General features: G+C 42.8%; 1 protein-coding gene across 3 annotated transcripts in view; it reads right to left on the reverse strand.

Moving 5' to 3' along the window:
* Positions 1-10,540: 10,540 nt before the first annotated feature.
* The window catches only part of KDM4C (lysine demethylase 4C), a 402,052-nt gene continuing 388,885 nt past the window's right edge, over positions 10,541-23,707 (reverse strand). For all 3 annotated transcript variants that reach the window (XM_043891189.1, XM_043891188.1, XM_043891190.1), the window contains 2 exons: positions 20,192-20,284; positions 10,541-11,606 (listed from right to left, as the gene is read on the reverse strand). In XM_043891189.1, coding sequence (XP_043747124.1) covers positions 11,430-11,606; positions 20,192-20,284 — 270 coding nt within the window. In that variant the 3' untranslated portion in view covers positions 10,541-11,429. The remainder of the gene's footprint in view (positions 11,607-20,191; positions 20,285-23,707) is intronic.

Here is a 23,707-nt window from a genome sequence, read left to right on the forward strand (position 1 = left end):
TGGATTATTATGGTACTGAATGGTTTGAGTTGGAAAGGAACAGAGATCATTCTGTCATTTTTGAGATTGTATTTTGGACTCTTTTGTTGACTATAAGGACTACTCCATTTCTTCTAAGGCATTCTTGCCCATCAGTAGTAGATGTAATGGTCATCTGAACAAAATTTTCCCATTCTGGTCTATTTTAGTTCATTGATTCCTAAAATGTCGATATTCACTCTTGCCGTCTCCTGTTTGACCACTCCCAATTTACCCTGATTCATGGACCTAACACTCCAGGTTCCTATGCAATATTGTTCTTTACTGCTTTGGACTTTACTTTCACCACCAGACACATCCACAATGGGGTGTTGTCTCTGCTTTGGCTCAGCCTCTTCATTCCTTCTGGAGCTATCTCTTTACTCTTCTCCAGTAGCATATTGGGCAACTACCGACCTGGGGAGTTCAGCTTTCAGTGTCATATCTTTTTGTCTTTCATAGTGTTCATGGGGTCCTCAAGGCAAGAATGCTTAAGTGGTTTGCCATTCCCTTCTCCAGTGGACCACGTTTTGTGAGAACTCTCCACTATGAGCCGTCCGTCATACACGGCATGATCTTAGTTTCATTGAGTTCACATGCAATGCATGTGACTAGTTTGGTTAGTTTTCTGTGACTGTGGTTTTCATTCTGTCTGCCCTCTGATAGGTGAAGATAAGAGGTTTGTGGAAGCTTCCTGGTGGGAGGGACTGGCTGTGAGTAAAACTGGGTCTTGGTCTGGTGGGCAAGGCCATGCTTAGTAAATCTTTAATCCAATTTTCTGCTGATGGGTGGGGCTGTGTTTCCTCCCTGTAGTTTGGCCTAAGGCCAAACTATGGTAGGGATAATGGCAGTAATGGTGACCTCCATCAAAAGGACTTATGCCAGCACTCTGCAGCTCCCAGGACTGTTGTAGCCAGTGCCCCTGACCCAGCAGCAGACCATTGTCAACCCACACCTCCACCAGAGACTCCTGGACATTCACAGGCAAGTTTGGCTCAGTCTCTTGTGGGGTCACTGTTCCTTTCTCCTGAGTCCTGGTGCCCACCACGTTGTGTTGTGCCCTCCAAGTCTGTTTCCCTGGAGGTTCTCAGTCCTATTGCTGGATCCCCAGGTTGGGAAATCTGTTGTGGACCCTAGAGCTTTTGCAACACAGTGAGAACTTCTTTGGTATAATTGTTCTCTAGTTTGTAAGTCATCTACTTGGCAGTTTATAGTGGAGCTAATGATGACCTCCTCCAAGAGGACTTAAGGCCACACGCTGCACCTCCAGGTCTGCTGCATCCAAAGGCCCTGTCCCCAAGGCAGGTCACTGCTGACCCATGCCTCTGCAAGAGACACTCAAAGGCAGATCTAGCTCAATGTCTTGTGGGGATCACTGCTCCTTTCCCTTGGTCCTTGTGCACCAACATTTTGTTTGTGCCCTCCGAGTGTCTTTGGTGGGTCTGAGATTTGATTTTAAAATGCAACTGCACCCCTCCAACTGTCTTGTTGGGGCTGCTCCTTTGCCCTTGGACGCAGAGTATCTTTTTATGGTGGGATCCAACATTCTCCTGCCAATGGTTGTTTAGCAACTAGTTGTGATTTTGGTGTTCTGGCAGAAGATGAGTGTACATTCTTCTACTCTGCCATCTTGGGAGCACTTCTTGTTGCATTCCACTAGATTTTATTTATTTGAGGCAAGTTTATCAATGTGATACTGTTGTTATTGTCTACTAAAAAAGATGCACAACTTGAGAGTTGCAAGTTAAGTTTTACTTGCAGCAAAATGAGGACTGCAGCCAGGGAGGCGGCAAACAGATAGCTTTGAGAGATTGCTCCCAAGAGGTAGTGGGGGGAAGGTCAATTTTAAGGTGCTGGTGAAGGAGGAGTTCAATGCAATCAAGCACTTACTTTATATGAGGTTTTCTCCTAGGATCTGATGTCACCATGAATGGATTTAGTGCTGTTTCAGATGTGAGGAGATACAGGGATTGGGATCATAAAATGTGTTCCTAAAAATATCCAACTATCTAAACAGCTGTCCTGCCAGATTCGCTGGAGCACAGAGTGCCTCACTGCACTGTGAACTCCCTCAGGAGGTGTTGAAGGTCAACAGCTACAGCAGCACAGGGTTCAGTCTCCACAGAGGCAGAAGGTAAATACCCTTGTTCTTACTGTTGTTTAGCTGTTCACAAATGCTCTTGGCAAGTGCCAACTTGAGGTTGATATTATTCAGTCCCTCAGTCAAGTCCAAATCTTTGCCACCCCTTGCATTATAGCATACTAGGCTTCCCTCTCCTTTACAATCTCCCAGAGTTTGCTCAAACTCCTGTCCATTGAGTTGATGATGCCATCTAACCATCTCATCCTATGTCACCCACCCTTTTCCTCCTGCCCTCAATCTTTACCGGCATCAGGGTCTTTTCCAATGAGTCAGTTCTTCGCATCAGGTGGCCAAAGCATTGGTTTCAGCTTCAGCCATCAGCTTCAGTCCTTCCAATGAATATTCAGGATTGATTTCCTTTGGGATTGACTGGTTTGATCTCCTTGCTGTCCAAGAGTCTTCTCCAGCACCACAATTCGAAAGCATCAATTCTTTGGTCCTCAGCCTTTTTTTGGTCCAACTCTCATATCTTTAAATGACTACTGGAAAAACCATAGCTTTGACTAGATGGACCTTCGTCAGCAAAGGGATGTCTCTGCTTTTTAATACACTGTCTAGGATTTCGCAGCTTTTCTTCCAAGGAGCAAGCATCTTTTAATTTCATGGCTGCAGTTACCATCAGCAATAATTTTGGAGCCTAAAGAAATAAAGTCTGTCATTGTTCCCATTCTGTCCCCATCAATTTGCCATGAAGTGGTGGGACCACATGCCATGATCTTAGTCTTTTGAATGTTGAGTTTTAAGCCTGCTTTTTTACTCTCCTCTTTCACCTTCATCAAGAGGCTCTTTAGTTCCTCTTCACTTTCTGTGATTAGGGTGATGTTCTCTGCATATCTAAGTTTATTGATTTTTCTCCAGGCAATCTTGACTCCAGCTTGTGCTTCATCCAGCCTGGCATTTTGCATAATGTACTCTGCACAGAAGTTAAACAAGCATGGTGACAATATACAGCCTTGATGTACTCCTTTCCCAATTTTGAACCAGTCCATTGTTCCATGTCTGGTTTTAACTACTGCTTCTTGACTTGCATACAGGCTTCTCAGGATGCAGGTGTTGTGGTATCCCCTTTTCATTTAGAATTTTCCACAGTTTGTTGTGATCCACACAATCAAAGGCTTTAGAGTAGTCAATGAAGCAGAAGTAGATGTTTTGCTGGAATTCCCTTGCTTTTTCTATGATCCAGTGATATGGGCAATTTGATCTCTGGTTCTTCTCCTTTGTCTAAATCCTGCTTGTACATCTGGAAGTTCTTGGTTCATGTATTGTTGAAGCCTTGCTTGAAGGTTTTTGAGCATGACCTTGCTAGCATGTAAAATGAGTGCAATCCTGTGACAGTTTAAGAATTCTTTCACATTGCCCTTCTTTGGGATTGGAATGAAAACTTTTCTAGTCCTGTGGCCACTGCTGAGTTTTACAAATTTGCTACCATATTGAATGCAGCACTTCAACAGCATCAACTTTTAGAATTTGAAATAGCTCAGCTGGAATTCCATCACCTCCACTAACTTTATTTGTAGTAATGCTTCCTAAGGCCCACTTGATTTCACACTCTAGGATGTCTGGCTCTAGGTGAGTGATCAGAAATTTGTGGTTATCTGGGTCATTGAGACCTTTTTTGTATAGTTCTTCTATGCATTCTTGCCACCTGTTCTTAATATCTTCTGCTTCTGTTAGTTCCATACCGTTCTGTCCTTTATTGTGCCCATCTTTGCATGAAATGTTCCCTTGGTATCTCTAATTTTCTTGAAGAGGTCTCTAGTCTTTTCCATTCTATTGTTTTTTCTATTTCTTTGTATTGTTCACTTAAGTAGGCTTTCTTATGTCTCTTTGCTGTTCTTTGGAACTCTAAATTCAGATGGGCCTATCTTTCCTTTTCTCCTTTGTCTTTCACTTCTCTTCTTTTCTCAGGTATTAGTAAGGCCTCCTCAGACAACCATTTTGCCTTGTTGCATTTCTTCTTCTTGGGGATGGTTTTGTTCACTGCCTCTTGTACAGTGTTACAGATCTCTATCCATAGTTCTTCAGGCACTCTGTCAGATCTAATCCCTTGAATTTGTCATTTTCCCTACTTTCTTCAATTTAAGCATACATTTTGCAATAAGGAGTTCATGATCTGAGCCATAATCAGCTTCCAGTCTCATTTTTGTTGACAATACAGAGCTTCTCCATTTTCAGCTACAAATAATATAATCAGTCTGATTTCAGTATTGACTATTTGGTGATGTCCATGTGTAGAGTCATCTTTTGTGTTGTTGGAAGAGGGTGTTTGCTATGACAATGCATTCTCTTGGCAAAATTCTGTTAGCCTTTGCCCTGCTTCATTTTGTACACCGAGGCCAAACTTGATTTTTACTCCATGTCCCCTTGACTTCTGAGTTTTGCTTTCCGATCTCCTATGAGGAAAAGGACATTTTTTTTTGGTGTTAGTTTTAGAAGGTCTTGTAGGTCTTCATAGAACCATTCACCTGCATCTTCTTCAGCATTAGTGGTTGAGGCATAGACTTGGATTCGTGTGGTGTTGAATGGTTTGCCTTGCAAACGAATCACGATCATTATGTTGTTTTTGAGGTTACACCTAATACTGCATTTTGGACTCTTGTTGACTATGAGGGCTACCCCAGTTTTTCTAAGGAATTCTTCCCACAGTAGTATAATGGTCATCTGAATTAAATATTTGTTTACCTCTTGTCTACATTACTTGCTTAGTGGTTTGAAACAACAGTCACAGAATTTCAGCAGGGATGCTCCCTTGCAGAGGTTTTGTTCTTTGTTGCAGCTGTTCAGTTGCTTAGTTGTGTCTGACTCTTTGCAACCCCTGGGTGGACTGCAGCACCCCAGGCTTTCTTGTCCTTCACTATCTTCCAGAGTTTGCTCAAATTCATGTCCTTTGACTCAATGATTCCATCCAGTCACCTTATACTGTCACCCTCTTCTCCTCCTGCCCTCAATCATTACCAGCATCAGGGTCTTTACCAAAGAGTCAGCTCTTTGCATCAAGTGGCCAAAGTATTAGAGATTCAGCTTCAGCTTCAGTCCTCCCAATGAATATTCAGTGTTGATTTCCCTTAGGATTGACTGGTTGGATCTCCTTGCTGTCAAGGGACTCTCAAGAGTCTCCTCCAGCACCACAGTTCAAAAGCATCACTTCTTCGGTACTCAGCCTTCTTTATAACTACTGGAAAAACCATAACTTTGACTAGATAGATCTTTGTCAGCACAGTGATGTCTCTGTGTTTTAATATGCCATCTAGGTTTGTCATAGCTTTTCTTCCAAGGAGCAAGTATCTTTTAATTCATGGCTGCAGACAACATCTGGAGTAATTTTGGAGCCCAAGAAAATAAAATCTGCCATTGTTTCTATTTTCTCCTGCATCTATTTGCCATGAAGTGATGGAAATGGATGCCATGATCTTAGTTTTTTGATGTTGAGTTTTAAGCCAGCTTTTTCACTCTCCTCTTTCACTTTCATCAAGAGGCTCTTTAGTTTCTCTTCACTTTCTGCCATAAGGGTGGTGTCATCTGTACATCTGAGGTTGTTAATATTTCTCCAGGTAATCTTGATTCTATCTTGTGCTTCATACAGCCTAGCATTTTGCATGAGGTACTCTGCATATAAGTTAAATAAGCAGGGTGACAATAAACTGCTTTGTTGTACCCCATTCTTAAATTTGAACCAGTCTGTTGTTCTGTGTCTAGTTCTAATTGTTGCTTCTTGACCTGCATATAGGTTTCTCCGGAGGCAGGTAAGGTGGACTGGTATTCCCATTTCTTTTAGAATTTTTCTGTTTGTTGTGATTCATAGTCAAATGCTTTAGCAGTTTCAGAGGAGAATATTTCCTTGCTTTTTCCACCTTCCAAAAGCCATCTGCAATCCTTGCCTTCTGAGTCTGTGATGTTGTCTGTCACCCATTGTGTGGGCCCACAAAATACACTGTTCTTGGCACTTCCTCAGTCCCGCCTTAGTCATGGGAATGCAAGCAGTTGGCCCAGATGTCCCTCAGAAAGCCATCAGCACAGATCCAGAGGCACAGATCTGTGTACCAGCTACCAGTAGTCACATAGTCAATCAACTGGACATATCACGGGAACTAAACATATTCACCAGAGGTCCCAGCCTGGCCTCCCTGGGCACATGGCCCCAGTGTCCACAGCTGCTAACTCCAGAGCCACTTCACCCAAGGAACATTCATCTTCTTGGATGCCCCACAGGCACTGAGCTTACAAAGGCACCAAGAGCATAAATCCACCAACATGCAAAGTCACGAGACAGGGCTCAGATTCAGCCCTGCCTCCAAGTCTGGGGCAACTGCGTGCTTGTTCCCAGTAGTTGCAGAGGTGGAGCCCTGCCCATGGTGAGCTTGCTGAGAAGGAGGCGGCTGTGGTCGGGCCCTGGCCCTCTCCACATGTGTGTAGTAACAGTGGGGCTTCTGTGGCGGACCTGGGCTCCATTTTGCACACTCCTCCCAGTTTTGGTCTGGGTCACACTCTAGCCCTTCTGGGCCGACTCTGTGCAGCCAACCTCACTCCTCTCACCAGGTGTCCACCGAAGCCTGATTTTTAGCACCCAGCCCCCACTCACACCAGCAGATGAGCTCTTGCTGATGGACACCTCCTGTGGAGGAATACTCACTGGCTCCTTGACCAGCATACGTGCTCCCATCCCATCTACCCCAACCAGCAGCTCAGAAATAGATCAGGGGGCATCTACTCCAACAACTGGGGAAGGGTCTGTGTAGCCAACCAAGGCTGTGATGCTAAAGAGGAGGTCCTGCTCAGCATCCAGTGCAGGCTCTGGTCACTGCCACACCAATCACACCCCCAGTCAAGGGGCTGATGGCCAGTGCACATTGTGGACAGTCGAGGCAGTGAGTGTAGGGTACAGCACAGAGGTGGTCAGAACCAGGTATGCTGGTATCTCTCCATTCTGCCTCCTGCAAGCTAGTTGCTGCACTCTCCTCTGAAGCTCCTTTTCTGTCCCTGCTGATCTCTCCCCATTGTGCAGGAGGCTCCCAGAGTGGAGGAACCCCTCCACTTTCACAGCTCCCTCGCAGAGGCACAGATGCTATCCTTTTTTTTTTTTTTAACTTTTATCCTACCGAGTTACATGGTAATTTTTCTTGTGTTTTGGTTGTATGAAATCTTCTGCCAGCATTCAGTGGGTATTCTGTGAGAATTGTTCCACATGTAATTTTGATCTATTTGTGGGAAGTGGTGAGCTCCACATCCATCTATTCCACCATCTTGATCTCCTCTCACCCATTTATTTGAATATTACTAGGCTTCTCATCTGAAACCATGTGAAATGCTCTCATGAAAGACACCAGTGTTCTCCTAATGACCAACTATGTGATCTGGGACTCTGTAGCATTTTCTGTTGACCCCTCTCCTTTTTGTAATACCGTCTTCTGTTGATGTCCATGACATCACAGTATCCTGGTTTCCCATTTCTTGGCCCCTTTCAGTGCTCATTCACGACTCAGCTATATGTGACTCTTTCCCAGGGTTCATGGTTTCTTTTCACATCTTCTCATCTCATTCATATGTTCTCTCCCAAGTTACCTGACCACCATTCCACTAGATTTTATTTATTTAAGGCAAGTTTATTGAGGTGATACTTACACATAGTAATATCTACCTTTTGTGTTCTGTTCTGTGAATTTTGACATATAATCCTATTATCACCACCTCAGTCAAGATAAAGAATATTGCCATCACCCCCAAAAAGTTTCCTCAAGCTGAGCCTCTGTTGTCAGTTTCCTCCTTCACTTCCAGTCCTTGGCAACAAGAGATTGCTTTTCTGATCCTATAGTTTTGCCTTTACCAGAAGACTTTTGCCTTTACCAGATGACTTTCTAATTTATATCTCTAGTGCTAATTTGTCTGAGCTTCAGAGTCATCTATCCAGTGTTATTTGATTGTGTCAGGTTTAGAATCCTCTCTTCATGCATCGAGGTCAAGTGATCCAAAAGCTACTTAACCTCTCTGAACCTTAGTTTCCCTCCATGAAAGAGGAGAGTATTTCCTTTGCTGATTTTTTGGGGAGACTAAGTAAGATAAAGGCCACTAAGAAGCCTACCAGGCAGAGTATAACAATAGATGCTCAGCACATCATTAATACCATCAATAAACTTCCATTTCTTCAAGTGGACCTGTACTTTCTGAGGATAGAGCATGGCGTTTCTGAGTTTTCAGTGCACTTGCTGGACAATTCAGGCTCCTCAGAGGCCACTCAGTGCTGTATGTCTCAACAACGTACTGGGTGAGAGAATTCAAGATACTTCCCATGATGCACATATGAATTCTCAGAAGCAGTTTGTTGTAAAATCGAGTCTTTGCAACCAACCAGTTACTCATGTAATGTCTCAGAATTTCTGGTTTGCTTCAAGTTTTGGGGGCTGATTAGTATGTAAAATGAAGATTGTTTCATTTCAGATCCTTTTTTACTTAAAGGCAAAAGTAAAACACAATGTTATCTTGCAGCATATGCTCCTCTAATATGATTACTCATAAAACCTCCAGGTCATTTACAGGAACAAACATGTTTCAGCCTTGCTTCACATGGGGTGGGTATAAGGAGAAGTGGCAGATCCATTCACTATGTGTTTTTGTATTCTGCATCTTCACATTTTCATATGCCATTACCCAGGAGCAATTTATAATGCATCTGTGAAGTCATGTGATATTTTAGTAGATACTTCTTCTCAATTTCTGTTTAGATGAACTAAACAAAAGTACTTTAATAAAAGTAAATTGACAAGAATCACATTGTTCTCATTTCAGACACACATAAAGGAACTAAAATGTTGTGAAATATGCCAGGCAGTTTTACTAATCCTCTAACCTCCAGAGAAAAGGCTTATAATTAGAATTACATTAGAATTGTCACAGCCAGCAATTTTTTTTTTTAATACTAGAAGGACTTCAACTGATTTCACGCTACATGTGCACACTAAAAATGCAGCTAGTGTAACGCAAAGAAATTAAAATTACAATTGAGGTGTCACACAGTAAGCGAAAAAGCTTTACTGATTTGTCTGGTCAGAGAGCTAATAACGACTTCATGCGGAATGCAGTGAAACAAAGGAGTCTTTCTCAAGAGTCAGAGTGTATTTGTGGCCGACACTATTTTGCTTAGGCCATATACGGCTGTACTTGATTATAGGAACATTAGTTAAGTGAGACCATAAAAAACAGCTGTATTTGAGATCACATAGGACTCTGCACATTTTCTCCCTGTGGCAACCAATCAGAAATCTTGCTGACAGGCAAACTTGTACAATACGAATGATCCTATTTAGATTAATTCCTCTTAATGCCTTACACAGGCCTACTTTCCTGGCATATTGTGGAGAGAGCAGGTCAGTTCCATTCAAAATGTGGAGACAGAAAAGGCAAGCTTGATTACTTGATAAAATGTATGACTATACTGGCAGAAAATGTGGAGTGCTCAGTCCTTGTAAAAATATGGCTGATGGGCTCCTCCCCAGCTCAGAGTTCAGCCACAAGGCACTCTGGAAGACGGAACATCAGCCAGTTAGAGGTCTGCAGAGCTGAGCTTCAGCTGTGGCTGTCATGATGCTTCAGTTCTCTACTCTCTACCTACTAACACGACATATCCACACGTTTTGCCATGAAACTCTGAAATGCCCTCTAATCCCTGGCTCTGGGCTTTGGGCCACAGGATGTTAACCAACATCAGACCTAAAATTCACTCATTTGGTTGGCCTCTCTGCCTCTGCCAGTGACCAGACAAGATCAAATCTGGGCTAGCCCACTAGGTCCAGTGGGCTGATGGGGACACGTGGAGCAGACATGTGAGCTGGCCCAAGCCGAGGTCAGCACAGCTGCAGAGCCAAGCCCAGCCTTGATCAGTCAATCTGCAGGCTCATAAGCAAAAGCAGTGCATCTTGCCACAGGGCACTGAGATTTTGCAGTTGTTGGTTATGCAGTATCACTGTGGCCATAGTTAACTCAAGCATCACTGTGTGACCGTGGGCAAGCCGTCTCCCTGCCTCTCCTCCACCCTCATCTACAAAGTGATGGGAGGGATTGGAGGATCCATAAAGCCCCCTCCAGTGAAGCTGAGGACCAAGAGACCCGCGATGAAAAGAGTGAGATTCCAGATGCTCAGGTTTCTTCCAGGCCCAAAGGAGGAGCTGAGGAAAACACTTCAGCAGGCACCGTGAGCAGGCAGAGCAGACTTTATCCCCAGCGGTGCAGCCATAAATGTCTGGCAGTGCGTCCACAGTTATGGACAAAGTCAGTGAGGAAAGAAGAGTCTGAAGCCGGGGCCCCAGAATGTCTTCACAGTCAGCTCACAGACAAAACTTGTTTTCTATAGGTTTAAACCTAGACAAATAAGCAAGTTAGAAGACAGGATTGGAGAAAATGGAAATCTTTATTTTTAAACACTAGTACATTTTCAAGCTGTTTTAAAAAGGAAAAATCATATTACCTCAAAACTATGCATCGAGGCATATTTATTTTTAACTCTAATCTTACAAACACATAATGAAAGAAACATATTTTATAAATATCTACTCAGAATATGTATTATGAAAAAAAAAGTGTTTAAAAATAACAGCCCCAGATCTCCCTCTTTAAATATATAAAATTCCCAGACAATTCATAAGGATTCTTTCTCAAGAGCCAAAAATTTCACAGAGGCCAACAACTCAGTTCTCATCAGACACAATCAAAAGTAAAAGGGATATAAAAAAATGTAAAAGTTCTATACAAGGGAAATACAGATAGCACACGGGTAAATCTCATTACCATACATGCCATTTGTGTTTTAAAAATGTTTTATAAAAACTGCCATTTAAAACAAATAAGTGAGAGTCCTTCCCTGACTGTGGAAAATATGTTATCACCCTCCCACCTGGGCCTGGAGGCCCCCACTTGCTCACGGAGGGGAGCGGTCTCTCTTCGTTCTCAGGCCTGAAAGCCATGTGTGGGGATCCACCTCCTCTGGCAGTGGCTTTTTTTGGTGAGTGATTTCCTTCACTTAGAAAAATTCTTTGGGATCAAAGGAGACAACTGCTAACAAGTGAAAGCAAGACTAGGAGACAGCTTCAGACTGTGGTATCCAATTAATAATGCGTATTTTGTGGTTCTGGTGACCACACTCTGGGGAGCCTGATTTTCCACTGTCAGAGACACAGTCTGTCACCTACCCCAGGGAAACACATGGCACGGCCCCAGGCTGTCCTTCCTCGGTCCTCTTCTGCCCAAGTCATTCTGCGGCCTGCAGAGCAATGTAGGCACACTATTGCCTCTTCTGACACTTCTTCTGGAAAGAGCTCTTCAAGAACGTGCGGTAGACGGGGTCATCCACATATTCATTCTTGAATCTGGAGCTCAGCACTCTCTGTCTCTTTTTCTCCCCTTGGATTATATCTGTTCCATAAAATGTGTCTTCAAATCGCATATCAGAAGCTGTGGACTAAGAAGAGCCAGTGTTACTCTGCAGAAGAGCAGGCACGTGCCGTCACAGGAACAAAGGCCTGGCCCAGTCAGGGGTGGGGAGGAGGCCACACCCAGGGGCCATGGATTGCCTCCCCATCCCCATCTACTTCCATTTAGCCTCATTTTCTTCAGGATCTCCAGGCCTTGGGGACTTTCCTCAACACAAGCAGAACTAAAGTCTTCTCATTTAAATCTCCCTGACTATTCATGCCCCTGCCCAACATGTGACTGACTTGTCCACAGTTGCTCTAATTCACCCCTATTCCTATTTACCTCTGGGTCTCTGTTCCCACCACTTACCTGCAACTGTCCTGGTTCCTAGGACACTCCTCTACCCTAAATGTATGATTACTCTGGCACCTCACTCTTGCATGAAGCTCTCTGTCATTTTGTAAGCCCTCTTCCTTGTCCTCTGGCTGCTCACTGTTCATGTGTCAGGGGCTCCCCTTAACTATTTGCTCAACTATGATGGCCCTGAGGCTTTGCGTGTGGACTTTTCCTCTCTACATATGCTCCCCGGGCCTACCTAGCCACACTCACAACTTCAGTTTTGACATCAATTCTAAAGACGCTCAGATGTCTTACTCCAGTTCATACCTCCCTCTGTGCTCAAGCCTGCATGTCCAACTACCCAGCAGGCATCTCAGAATGTTTATCCTGGAGGCACTTAGACTCTTCCTATCCTAGAGTGAACAAGTCTTCTTCCTCCATTGCTGTCCTTCCTAAATTCCATAAATGGCAGCACTACCCCCATCAAATCTAACTACGTTGATCAGAAACCTAAAGGTCGTTGTAAACTTCCCCTTGTCCCCATCCTGTCCAGGACCCCTCCTACATGGACCTTGAAGCCCTCCATCCTTTCTTTAACCTTACTGACCCCATGGTGCAGGCCCTCACGCTTCTTCTGCTAAACCACTGTAACAGTGCTGCACCCTAGTCCATTTCTCACAGAACTACTAAAAGAAATGTCTCTAATATCTCTGATTACATGACACCCCTGCTTAATGGTCTTTCAATAGCCTCACTGCCTTTAAGATGATGTCTGTACTTTCTAGGGTGGATGTACATAACCAGACATACTCCTTACCCCATGCTTGGATTAGACTGACTTATTTGCAATTCCTGGTCGCACTTAATTGTCTCCAGCCTGTCTTTAAATGTACTGTTTTCTTTGCACAGAAGATATCCTATCTTCTCGGTGACTGACAAAAATGAGGTTCATTCTTTTGGATTCCTGGAACACATTATGTGTCAATGTAATAGAATGAAGGCATGGGCTGAGATGAGGGGTAGGTGTTGCCCCGTCAGGGGTTCCTTGGACCCCTTGAAGGTGAGAATATTAGGGACTATAAACTGAATTTTACATGTGCCCCCCACACCAAGCAATGTACTTTGCCACAGTCACTGCTCAGTAAGTGTTAGCCAGGCAAAGGAAGGTGGGCTTTTCTGTTATGCTCCAGTCAAGTTTACTTAAAAAAAAAAAAAAAATTTAACCTCTGTTTTCTATTGGAGTGTAGTTGATTTACAACACTGTTGGTTTCAGGTGTCCAGCCAAGTGATTCAGTTATACATATACCCACTCTTATTCCATATAGGTCATTACAGAACATTGAGTAGAATTCCCTGTGCTATACAGTAGGTCCTAGTTGATCATCTATTTTGTATGTAGTAGGTGCATATATGTTAATTCCAAACTCCTAATTTATCCTTTCTCCCCCTGTTTCTCCTTTGGTAACCATACTTTTGAAGTCTGTCTGTTCCTGTTTTGTAAATAAGTTGATCTGAATTATCTTATAAGTGATATCATATGATATTTGTCTTCTTACTATTATAATCTCTAGGTCAATCCATGTTGCTACAAATGGAATTATTTCATTCTTTCTATGAGTAACATTCCAGTGTGTGTGTGTGTGTGTATATACACATCTTCTTTATCCATTCCTCTGTTGATGGACATTTAGGTTGCTTCTATGATGTGGCTGTTGTAAACAGTGCTGCAGTGAACACTGGGGTGCATGGATCTTTTTGGATTACAGTTTTCTCCAGATAGATGTGCAGGAGTGGGATTGCTGGGTCATACAGAAGCTCTATCTTACCTTTTTTTAAAGGAACTTCCATACTGTTCACATCGTGGTGTACTGATTGACATTCCCACTAACAGTGTAGGAGAGTTCCCTTTTCTCTATACCCTCTCCAGCACTGATTGTAGATTTTTTGATGATGACCCTTCCGACCTTTAGGAGATGTGTCAAGGGGTGTGTTTAGAGGTGGCTGTGAGGTCAGGATAAGTTCAGGCAGTCTGTCTGCTGATGGGTGGGGCCTGAGGCCTCTTCAGCACTGGAGCCTGCAGGCTGTTAGGTGGGCCAGATCTTGGTGCTAAAAGTGCAACCTCCAAGAGAGCTCACAGTGGTCAATATTCCCTGGGGCCTCCGCCATCAGTGTCCTTGCCCCCATGGTGAGCCACAGTGGACCCCCTCCTCTCCAGAAGACCCTCCAAGACCCACAGGTAGGCCTAGTCCAGGCTCCTGCGAGTTGCTGCTTTGCCCTGGGTCCCAGTGCATGTGAAGTCTTGTGTGCACCCAAGAGTGGAGGCTCTGTTTGCCCCAGTCCTGTGGAGCTCCTGCCCTCAAGCCCCACCGGCCTTCAAAGCCAAATGCTCTGCGGACTCCTCCTCCCGATGCCAGGCTGGGGAGCCTGACCTGGGGCTCTGGACTCTCGCTCCATCTTCTTGTGGCTTTGTGTCTGGATGTAAAATATCTTTTTTGGTAGGTTCCAGTCTTTTTTGCTGATGGTTGTTCAGCATTTTAGTTGTGATTTTGGTGTTTTCATGACAGGACATGAGCTGAAGTCCTTTTACTCTGCTGTCTCGTCTGGAATCGAGGGACTGCTTTTAGTTGGGATGCTTCTGTCTCCTTCCTCAGCATGTGCTGGCTCTTATACCCTTCATGTGGGGTGTGCCAATGCTTTGGCCACCTGAAGCAAATAGCCAATCATGGGAAAAATCCTGACACAGGGAAAGACTGAAGGCAAAAGGAGAAGGGGTTGACAGACAACGAGGTGGTTTGACGGCATCAACGACTCAATGGACATGGATTTGAGCAAATTCTGGGAGATAGTGAAGGACAGGGAAGGCTGGCGTGTTGCAGTCCATGGGGTTGCAAAGAGTCAGACATGACCTGGTGACTGAACAACAATAACAAAGGTTTGGTAGCCCGCACTCACTCCAAGTACACCGGGGTAGCAATCAGCACCGGCTTGTGGGTCTTCCAGCAGCAGCCTGAGACCCCGGAACAGCAGGCGCAGTGATTGGCCCCTGCCTGCTGCCCACACATGCTCCCTGGATGGCAGGGGCAGTGACTGGCGGCTGCTTGCGGCTCTCTCAGTGGTCCATGCCCACCTCTGAAGCTCACAAAGGTGGTGCTGGCTCATGCCTACCCCCGGAATTTGTAGGTGGCATCCTGCTGCCCGGGAGCATGCGTAGGGAAAGGAGCTCCACTGGCAGTGCCTGCCCTTCTCCTTGCGTGGCCCTCCACAATGGTCCTCGCCTCTCTGAGGGCCCAGGCCTCTTCCGTGTGCAGCCTCAGTTGCAATATTCCAGCCTCTCCAGGTTGTCTGCGTGTGGCCAAGCCCACTCCTCTCCCTGGGTATGACCTCTGAAGCCCAAGCTTTAGCACCCAGCCCCTGCCTGGGCCAGCACATAAGCGTCTACTGCCAGGGTCACTCTCTGTTTTGCCTTCCAGAAGCTGGTTGCTGCGCTCTCCTCTGAGGCTCTGAAGCTTTGCACCTGTCCAGTGAGGGGACCTTTCCTCCTTCACAGCTCCCTCCCTGGGGCACAGGTCCTGTCCCCACTCCTTTCTCTCTCTCTTCTTTTTTTTTTTTTCTTTCATCCTAACCGATTATGTGGAGGTTTTCTTGCCCTTTCAGAAGTCTGAGGTCTTCTGCCAATATTCAGTAGATGTTCTATGCAAACTGTTTAACATATAGGTGTGTTCTGGACACATCTGTGGGAGGAGGTGAGCTCCATGTCCTACTCCTCTGCCATCTTGATTCCTCCTTCCCATAAAGCTTACTTTTATTTATTTTTTTTCATTTATTTTTATTAGTTGGAGGCTAATTACTTTACAATATTGTAGTGGTTTTTGCCATACATTGACATGAATCAGCCATGGATTTACATGTGTTCCCCATCCTGATCCCCCCTCCCACCTCCCTCTGGGTCTTCCCAGTGCACCAGGCCCGAGCACTTGTCTCATGCATCCAGCCTGGGCTGGTGATCTGTTTCACCCTAGATAATATTCATGTTTCGATGCTGTTCTCTCAGAACATCCCACCCTCGCCTTCTCCCACGGAGTCCAAAATTCTGTTCTGTACATCTGTGTCTCTCTTTCTGTTTTGCATATAGGGTTATCATTACCATCTTTCTAAATTCCATATATATGTGTTAGTATGCTGTATTGGTCTTATCTTTCTGGCTTACTTCACTCTGTATAATGGGCTCCAGTTTCATCCATCTCATTAGAACTGATTCAAATGGATTCTTTTTAATGGCTGAGTAATATTCCATGGTGTATATGTACCACAGCTTCCTTATCCATTCATCTGCTGATGGGCATCTAGGTTGCTTCCATGTCCTGGCTATTATAAACAGTGCTGTGATGAACATTGGGGTGCACATGTCTCTTTCAGTTCTGGTTTCCTCGGTGTGTATGCCCAGAAGTGGGATTGCTGGGTCATATGGCAGTTCTATTTCCAGTTTTTTAAGAAATTTCCACACTGTTCTCCATAGCAGCTGTACTAGTTTGCATTCCCACCAACAGTGTAGGAGGGTTCCCTTTTCTCCACACCCTCTCCAGCATTTATTGCTTGTAGACTTTTGGATAGCAGCCATCCTGACTGGCATGTAATGGTACCTCACTGTGGTTTTGATTTGTATTTCTCTAATAATGAGTGATGTTGAGCATCTTTTCATGTGTTTGTTAGCCATCTGTATGTCTTCTTTGGACAAATGTCTGTTTAGTTCTTTGGCCCATTTTTTGATTGGGTCATTTATTTTTCTGGAATTGAGCTGCAGGAGTTGCTTGTATATTTTTGAGATTAATCCTTTGTCTGTTGCTCCGTTTGCTATTATTTTCTCCCAATCTGAGGGATGTCTTTTCACCTTGCTTATAGTTTCCTTTGTTGTGCAAAAGCTTTTAAGTTTCATTAGGTCCCATTTGTTTATTTTTGCTTTTATTTCCAATATTCTGGGAGGTGGGTCATAGAGGATCCTGCTGTGATTCATGTCGGAGAGTGTTTTGCCTATGTTCTCCTCTAGGAGTTTTATAGTTTCTGGTCTTACATTTAGATCTTTAATCCATTTTGAGTTTATTTTTGTGTATGGTGTTAGAAATGTTCTAGTTTCATTCTTTTACAAGTGCTTGACCAGTTTTCCCAGCACCACTTGTTAAAGAGGTTGTCTTTTTTCCATTGTATATTCTTGCCTCCTTTGTGAAGATAAAGCCACGAACCTCTGGACACCTTATCTCAGGGCTTTCTATTTTGTTCCATTGATCTATATTTCTGTCTTTGTGCCAGTACCATACTGTCTTGATGACTTTAAAGCACTGTTTTTCCTTCCTAATTCCCTATTTTGCCCCTTGAATGTGTTCCCAACTGGTTTTTAGTGAGATGCCACCAATGTACAGTACACCTCATTATGTCAGGAGGCCCCCTCCCCTGGTGGTGACAGAGGCAGAGCCTAGATTTGAAGGCTTGAAAACAGGTGATCAGTCATAAAGAAGAGACAAACAATGGAACAAAGAAGCTTGAAAACTAAAAACAGGCACAGGTTAAAAGCTGAGCACATTCGTGAGACAGTCCTCTAGGGTGACAGGCTCCCTCTGTGGCTTCCCCCAGATGCTACCCAGCTTCACCCGGGAAGCAAAGTAAGTGACTGTGGATGGGCTGGGCACTCTCTGTCATTGGAAGAAAACAGTTTTGGTTCATTCATTCTTGGCAAAGCATTTCCTCTGAGTAATCTTTCGGTTTTATAAGTGCTAAAGTTAAAGAAGAAAATGAAACATCTACAAAAGTGTTGCCACTGTGTGAAGACAGCAAAAGTCAACCTCTCAAATTAATAATAAAACCGATTTACCAGCAGCGACAGTTAATTATGCACCATTGCTATGGTTATTCTGTGAGACAATAAAAGGTAATGGGGCCATTTCTGAAGTTAGTGGGAAGGAACCCAGCACAATCACCGAGGTGGACTGCTGATTCTCTTGAAAAATTTCTCCCCAAGTCAGCATGTGTCTGGGTGAGCAGAAGTCATTAAAACATGAAGGCCCCCAGTGAGGGCTGCAACCTGCCCTTCCTTAAAACAACAACAAAAAAAAAACCCCTCTAATTATAAAGTATCTTCCATCAAGAAGTTTTCCAATTAGATTTGTTTCACCAAGTGGAAAAAATAATAGCATTCATAGACAGGCTAGCCATGGGCCAGAGGGTTATACACAAACCTGAAGGAAAAGCTGGTTTGCTGCAACAGAAGCATGTTATGTCTTTGATTCAGTAAAATCAGAGGTGGCAAAACTGGATTTAGTGACTGTGAGCAAACTAGATTTTGTCCCTGAAGAGGTTTTGTACTAGGCTCATAACAGGTTAGATTCAGAATATCTATGTGATTTATATATTTTTAATTAAAATTTTTCTTTCTCTGAAAATTCAAAAGTTCAATTTGGTGTGCCTGCTCTGAGAAATGGATCTTAGAAAACTCAGAAGCTGTGCTCAAGTAAAGCTACATGGGAAAGCACACTGACATTAGAGCCAAATCTACTGTGGAACAAAGAGATTGTGATCAGAGCAACTTTCTCTTAATGTGATTAAGAAATGTTATTTGAAATCTACAAGACCCAGCTGGTAGGATGCTTAATCATACATGAATTAGAAAATCAAAGACCTGAGGGACTTCCAGAGGGCTCCCTACTCCATTTCCCAACCTCTAAATCTCCAGGTGATTTGGAAAATAAAAAAGAAAAAGGAAAGGGGAGGGGATGGAGAAGCAACAGGATGAGAGGCACTCAGCTCGAGCAACCTGGAAAGTTGTTCTTAAGAGATTTCAAGACCTAGAACACTGACAAATTATCCAGGGTTTTAGGTCTCCTTTAAGGTTTTATAGATGTCTTTACTCTAGGAATACTTTATCTTCCCTTTCCCTGCTGTTTGTTATCCGAGAGTTAACCTATTTTCAGGCACGTGGTTCCCTGCGTGTCACGTTTCCTCACTGGGTGGGTAGCACTGTCGCTCGTCTCTTGATTGTTTTACTGTGAAGGACTTTCCCCTCAGGATGCAGCTGAGAAGAAACTCAGTTTACATCTGATGTGGTTTACTCAGGATCCCACCTGACAGGAGAGGGGCTGAACATACAGGTGAACATTTAAGGAAACACATGGTTTTTCCAAGCTAATCTAGGATAACTCTATCATTGCCTAAAAGTATATTATTAGCATGCAATGAAAACAAAGGATGTCATTCAGAAAAAAAAAATCATTTTAGTCAGAAAAAGCCCCTCATTCAAATTTCCTACTTTAGTGTTTATCATTTCACAAATGCACTAGATGTAATTCTAAATGAGTAAAACTGGCTTCATTTCAGGGTCCAGAAAATATTTTAAGATACAATAAGGAAAACTAAGTTATTGTGAATTATATTTTTCAGCAACTTCAATTTTGATTATTTGTCCATGTTTGTCTTTTAATGGTAGGTACAGGGCTTGAAACTAATAATGCTTTCTTTAAAAAAAAAAAAAACACTTTAGTATTCCCACAACTAGTATTTGGGCTTTGTTTATTCCTTCTTTTATAAAAGTGAGTGTTTCATTTAATTATGAATTGACACAACCATTAATGAACTTCAGAGAGAGAGAAGTTGATCAAAACAGTTGATCTTGAAAACATGGGTTTGAACTGCATGGGTCCACTTATACACAAACTTTTTTCAATAGTAAACCTGATGGTACTATACGATCCTCAGCTGGTTGAATTCATGGATGTGGAACCATGAACAGAAAGGGTCTGACTATACCAGCCATATGTGAGTGTGTGGAGAGTCAGCACCCCAACTCCCCACACTGCTCAAGGCTGCACTGTATATGATAGTTCAGTTCAGTGGCTACAGCAAACTAGATGTTCGCTATACTGAGTCTCCATTAATCTCCTACTGAAAGCCTTCTTTTAACGTGGCTTCCACTAACGAGATTGTAAATGTCTTGATGGTATCTTTGTATGTTCGCAGTTCTCTTGCACAGAATACGTACTCAAAAACTTTTTGTAAGCCAACAGATGTTAACATAAAGAAGCATCATTTGACCTCATTAGAAAGAAAAACGAGGAACTTGCACTGGTTTCCCTGTTTCTGACCAAGTATATTTGTTTTGGATTAAACAGATTTCAATAAGGGAAAAGATGCATTGGCTTCCTAAAACATCAGTCCAAAGGCCTGAGTGTGTTTCCGCTGGGCTCAGGAAACAGTGCTGGAGGAGGGATTCATAGGGCAGACCCCTCGGAGAGATTATCCAGTACTTACGAATCGAGCTTTCACTCTCTTAGGTAACTCTTCGTCTAAAGTGTAGATGTCTTCTCTCTTCATTGCTATCTGGGATCCATCTTCAAATTCAACCTAATGAAAAATAAAGCAGTGAGCATGGTATATATATATTTTTTTTTTTTGGTATATTTTTTAAAAAGCAAAAAGCATTCACCATTTTCTTCAGGGTTCCAATTAGCTACACACACAAAAAAAAAAAAAAAAGAGAAAAAGGATTCAAACAGAACAAACAAGAGAACTAGCCAACAGCCAAGGAAGGGAGAAAAGCTCTTTTCCTTATCAGACCAAGAACAAAGCATGTCTCAAACAGGCCAAAATTCTTGAAAATGAGTGTCCTGGAATATGTGATATGAAAACTTTATGCCCCCAAAGCCAAGAAAGAAAAATAACTGCTGCTCAGATGATTTCTCAGAACATGAGACTGTGGCCAGTTTAGCATTAAGACTGGTGGAGCCTGTCGGTGCTCTTTGTTTCTTTAAGATGCTCTGATGACTTAAGAGGGAGGACTGTTTCTCTTTGAGAAAAAAGTGATGATATATTTTACTCTTATAATCCTCCCAGATAAAATAATTTCTCAAGTTCTTATAGAGCTTTAACTTTCAAAACTCACTTTTGTTAAATTCAACCAAAAGGCCAGAAAAATCTCAGGTTCCCCTCAATCTCATGTGTCAACCATGTCAATGTGTGAAAATACATAACCGTCTAAATGAAAATGTTTAAAACTTGTTTTTCTAAGCTATTCAAATGGAAGTATTTTCATTATCTATTTTTTTTTTCAGTATTTTATGCTGTTTTCTAAGTAAGTGACATTGAATAACAGAAATGTAATCTGGAGAACTTCATCAAACACCCTATTCAAAGTGATCCTGATCTAGGCTTAATCCTACATGAACTCTCCCAGAAGAAAACAACGAAAGGGATGCAATTGAGATAGAATATCTAATTCTAATATGTTCTTAACTCTGAACCATTTATGGTATTTTTCAAGTTTCTAAATCGTCTGTCTGAATTCTTTTAAGGAATAAATATATGCTTGCAATTCTAATTAAAATAAGGTGAGTTAAATCATATCACTGTGCTATGTTAATAAAAACAATCTGCTGAAGTTTAAAAAACTACTGAAGATAAAATATATAATTAAACTTTGTATTATCCATGTCTCCTCCCGTTTGACGGAGCTCAAACAGTGGGGCGGAAGTAGGTCTTGGTCACGGGCACTCTCTCTGCTACTTCCCAGAAGGCTGAGACGGGAAGGCTTTTCTTCCTGGCCTTGTTTCAACAGAATGGTTTCTTTAACATTTAATTAGGCCAAGGTGTCATCCCATTTATACAGTTTGATCACATAGCTAGAACTACCTGTGCCTACCTTTCTTCTGTTGCCAATCATTTGAGAATTCTAAAAGAGAAAAAGTCAGTTTTAAAACAGAGGAATTATGGTATGGTGACCAACCATCCCAGTTTGTCCGGGACTGAGGGGTCCCGCAGGATGCAAGATTTTCAGTGCTAAAATCCAGGACAGTCCCTCAAAGGCTGTGGTGGTTGTTCACCAGAGTTTGGACAGGGCAGAGAGTAAATTCTGGCTCTTCCCTTTACCAGCTCTGTGCACTTGCACAAATTATGAAATTTGCTGAGCCCTGTCCCCCCTCATTTGTAAAGTAGGATTCAAAAACCCTATCTTGGAGAGTTACTGTGAGGACCCCCAAATGCATATACCCAGGATATTTAGCACTGTGCAATAGATATTTTGGTTCTATTTTTATAAATGTCTTTGCTTAGTCAATGGTGAGGCTGAATAATTAGATACAAAACACAAAATGACTTCAAAAGGCCACTTGGTTTAATGAGGAATTTTAAACTACTTGTACTTGAGAGACAATTTTAATATTAGTCTTAACTTTTTCATTGAGTCTATAAATATGCTCACTGTTCTATGTTGATAGGCCATCATAAATTCGACTGAAGTTAACACACTGATTACTAATTAGCCAGAATTTCAACATGTCCTCATTATGATACCTTTCATGTAGCTAATAGCTTTGCCACATGTAAGATGCTTCACTTTTGCATGTATTGTTTAATTAAATGTAATTATTTTCTTTTGAATGATGTAGTAAAGCTCTTTTCTAGGAGACTCCAGTATTACCAGCCTGTCTTGTAATTTTTGCCTGATTTTGGACATTCTGATACAAAAACGCTCCAACACCTATCCTGCTATAAATGACCTCAATCTGCAACTAAACACTGTCACCAGTACAGAGGGGAAAATGGCCTTTGAGTACACACACACAAACACACACACACACAGCATATGTGTATTCTCCCCTCCTCACTCCCCTTGGCTTTTTCTACACCTTAAAAAATGTCCTTCCCTAAGTTTTCCAAATGTCTTTGAACACTGCTAATTACACTGTGCTCCAGTTTTTGGTGCAGTCTTTTAATGTTCTTTTTCCATTTAAGCCCAAGCCCCTTATCAGTCTTTGAACAATTTCTCTGAGGAAACTGGAAGTCTTATCATTCTCAAGCTGTTTTTAACTTAACAGAGCTGAACCTTCTTGCTTTTTCTCCTTTTACTTCAATCTTCCTGTTTTTACACTACTGCTTGAGAATGTTGATTTCTGCCATCACATTACTAGAAGTATTATAATGTATTGGTTTTAATAAATCTGTTCCTTTTTTAAGTCTTTCTGAAGGAATAGAAATGCACATGTGCCATCCATGTTGTTTTTCTTATTAGAGCTTAACTCATCCTCACTTCTAATAGGGATATAGTTCATTAGTTCATTTTTTAATTGTATAAGTGTTAGTCATTCAGTTGTGTTTGACTCTGTGACTCCACAGACTGTAGCCTGCCAGGTTCTTCTGTCCATGGAATTCTCTAGGCAAGAAGAGCAGAATGGGTTGCCATTTCCTTCTCCAGGGGATATTCCCAACCCATGGATCAAACCCCAGTCTCCTGCAATGAATGCAGGAATCTTCTTTACTGTCTGAGCCACCAGGGAAGACCTTTTAACTGTATACATAGTTTTTAATAATATATACAGTTGTTCAGTGAACAGACTTCCCAACTGACAACTGTACTTTTCATCACAAAAGCATCCTATAAAGAAACCTGCCTGCCAATGCAGCAGACCTAAGAGATGCAGGTTTGATCCCTGGGTCAGGAAGATCCCCTGGAGGAGAGCATGGCAACCCACTCCAGCATTCTTGCTTGGAGAATCCGCATGGACAGAGGCGCCTGGGCAGGCTACAGCCCATTGGGTTGCAAAGAGTCAGACCCGACTGAGCGACTTAGCACGCACGCGCGCCTGGGTGCTGAGGCACCACTGGTTCAGGTTTGCTGAAATGTCAACAGGGATGACGTCTGTCGGGGAAAAGCCACCCATTCATGGCTGCTGGGTGAGGAACAGCCCTCACTGACTTGGCTTGGTTAGATAATCCAGCCACTTATTCTTTTCCCATATAACAGGAACACAAGAAAGCAGCCTACCATCCAGT

The sequence above is a fragment of the Cervus elaphus genome, chromosome 29 (genome assembly GCF_910594005.1).
Source record: "Cervus elaphus chromosome 29, mCerEla1.1, whole genome shotgun sequence".
Classification (NCBI taxonomy): domain Eukaryota; kingdom Metazoa; phylum Chordata; class Mammalia; order Artiodactyla; family Cervidae; genus Cervus; species Cervus elaphus.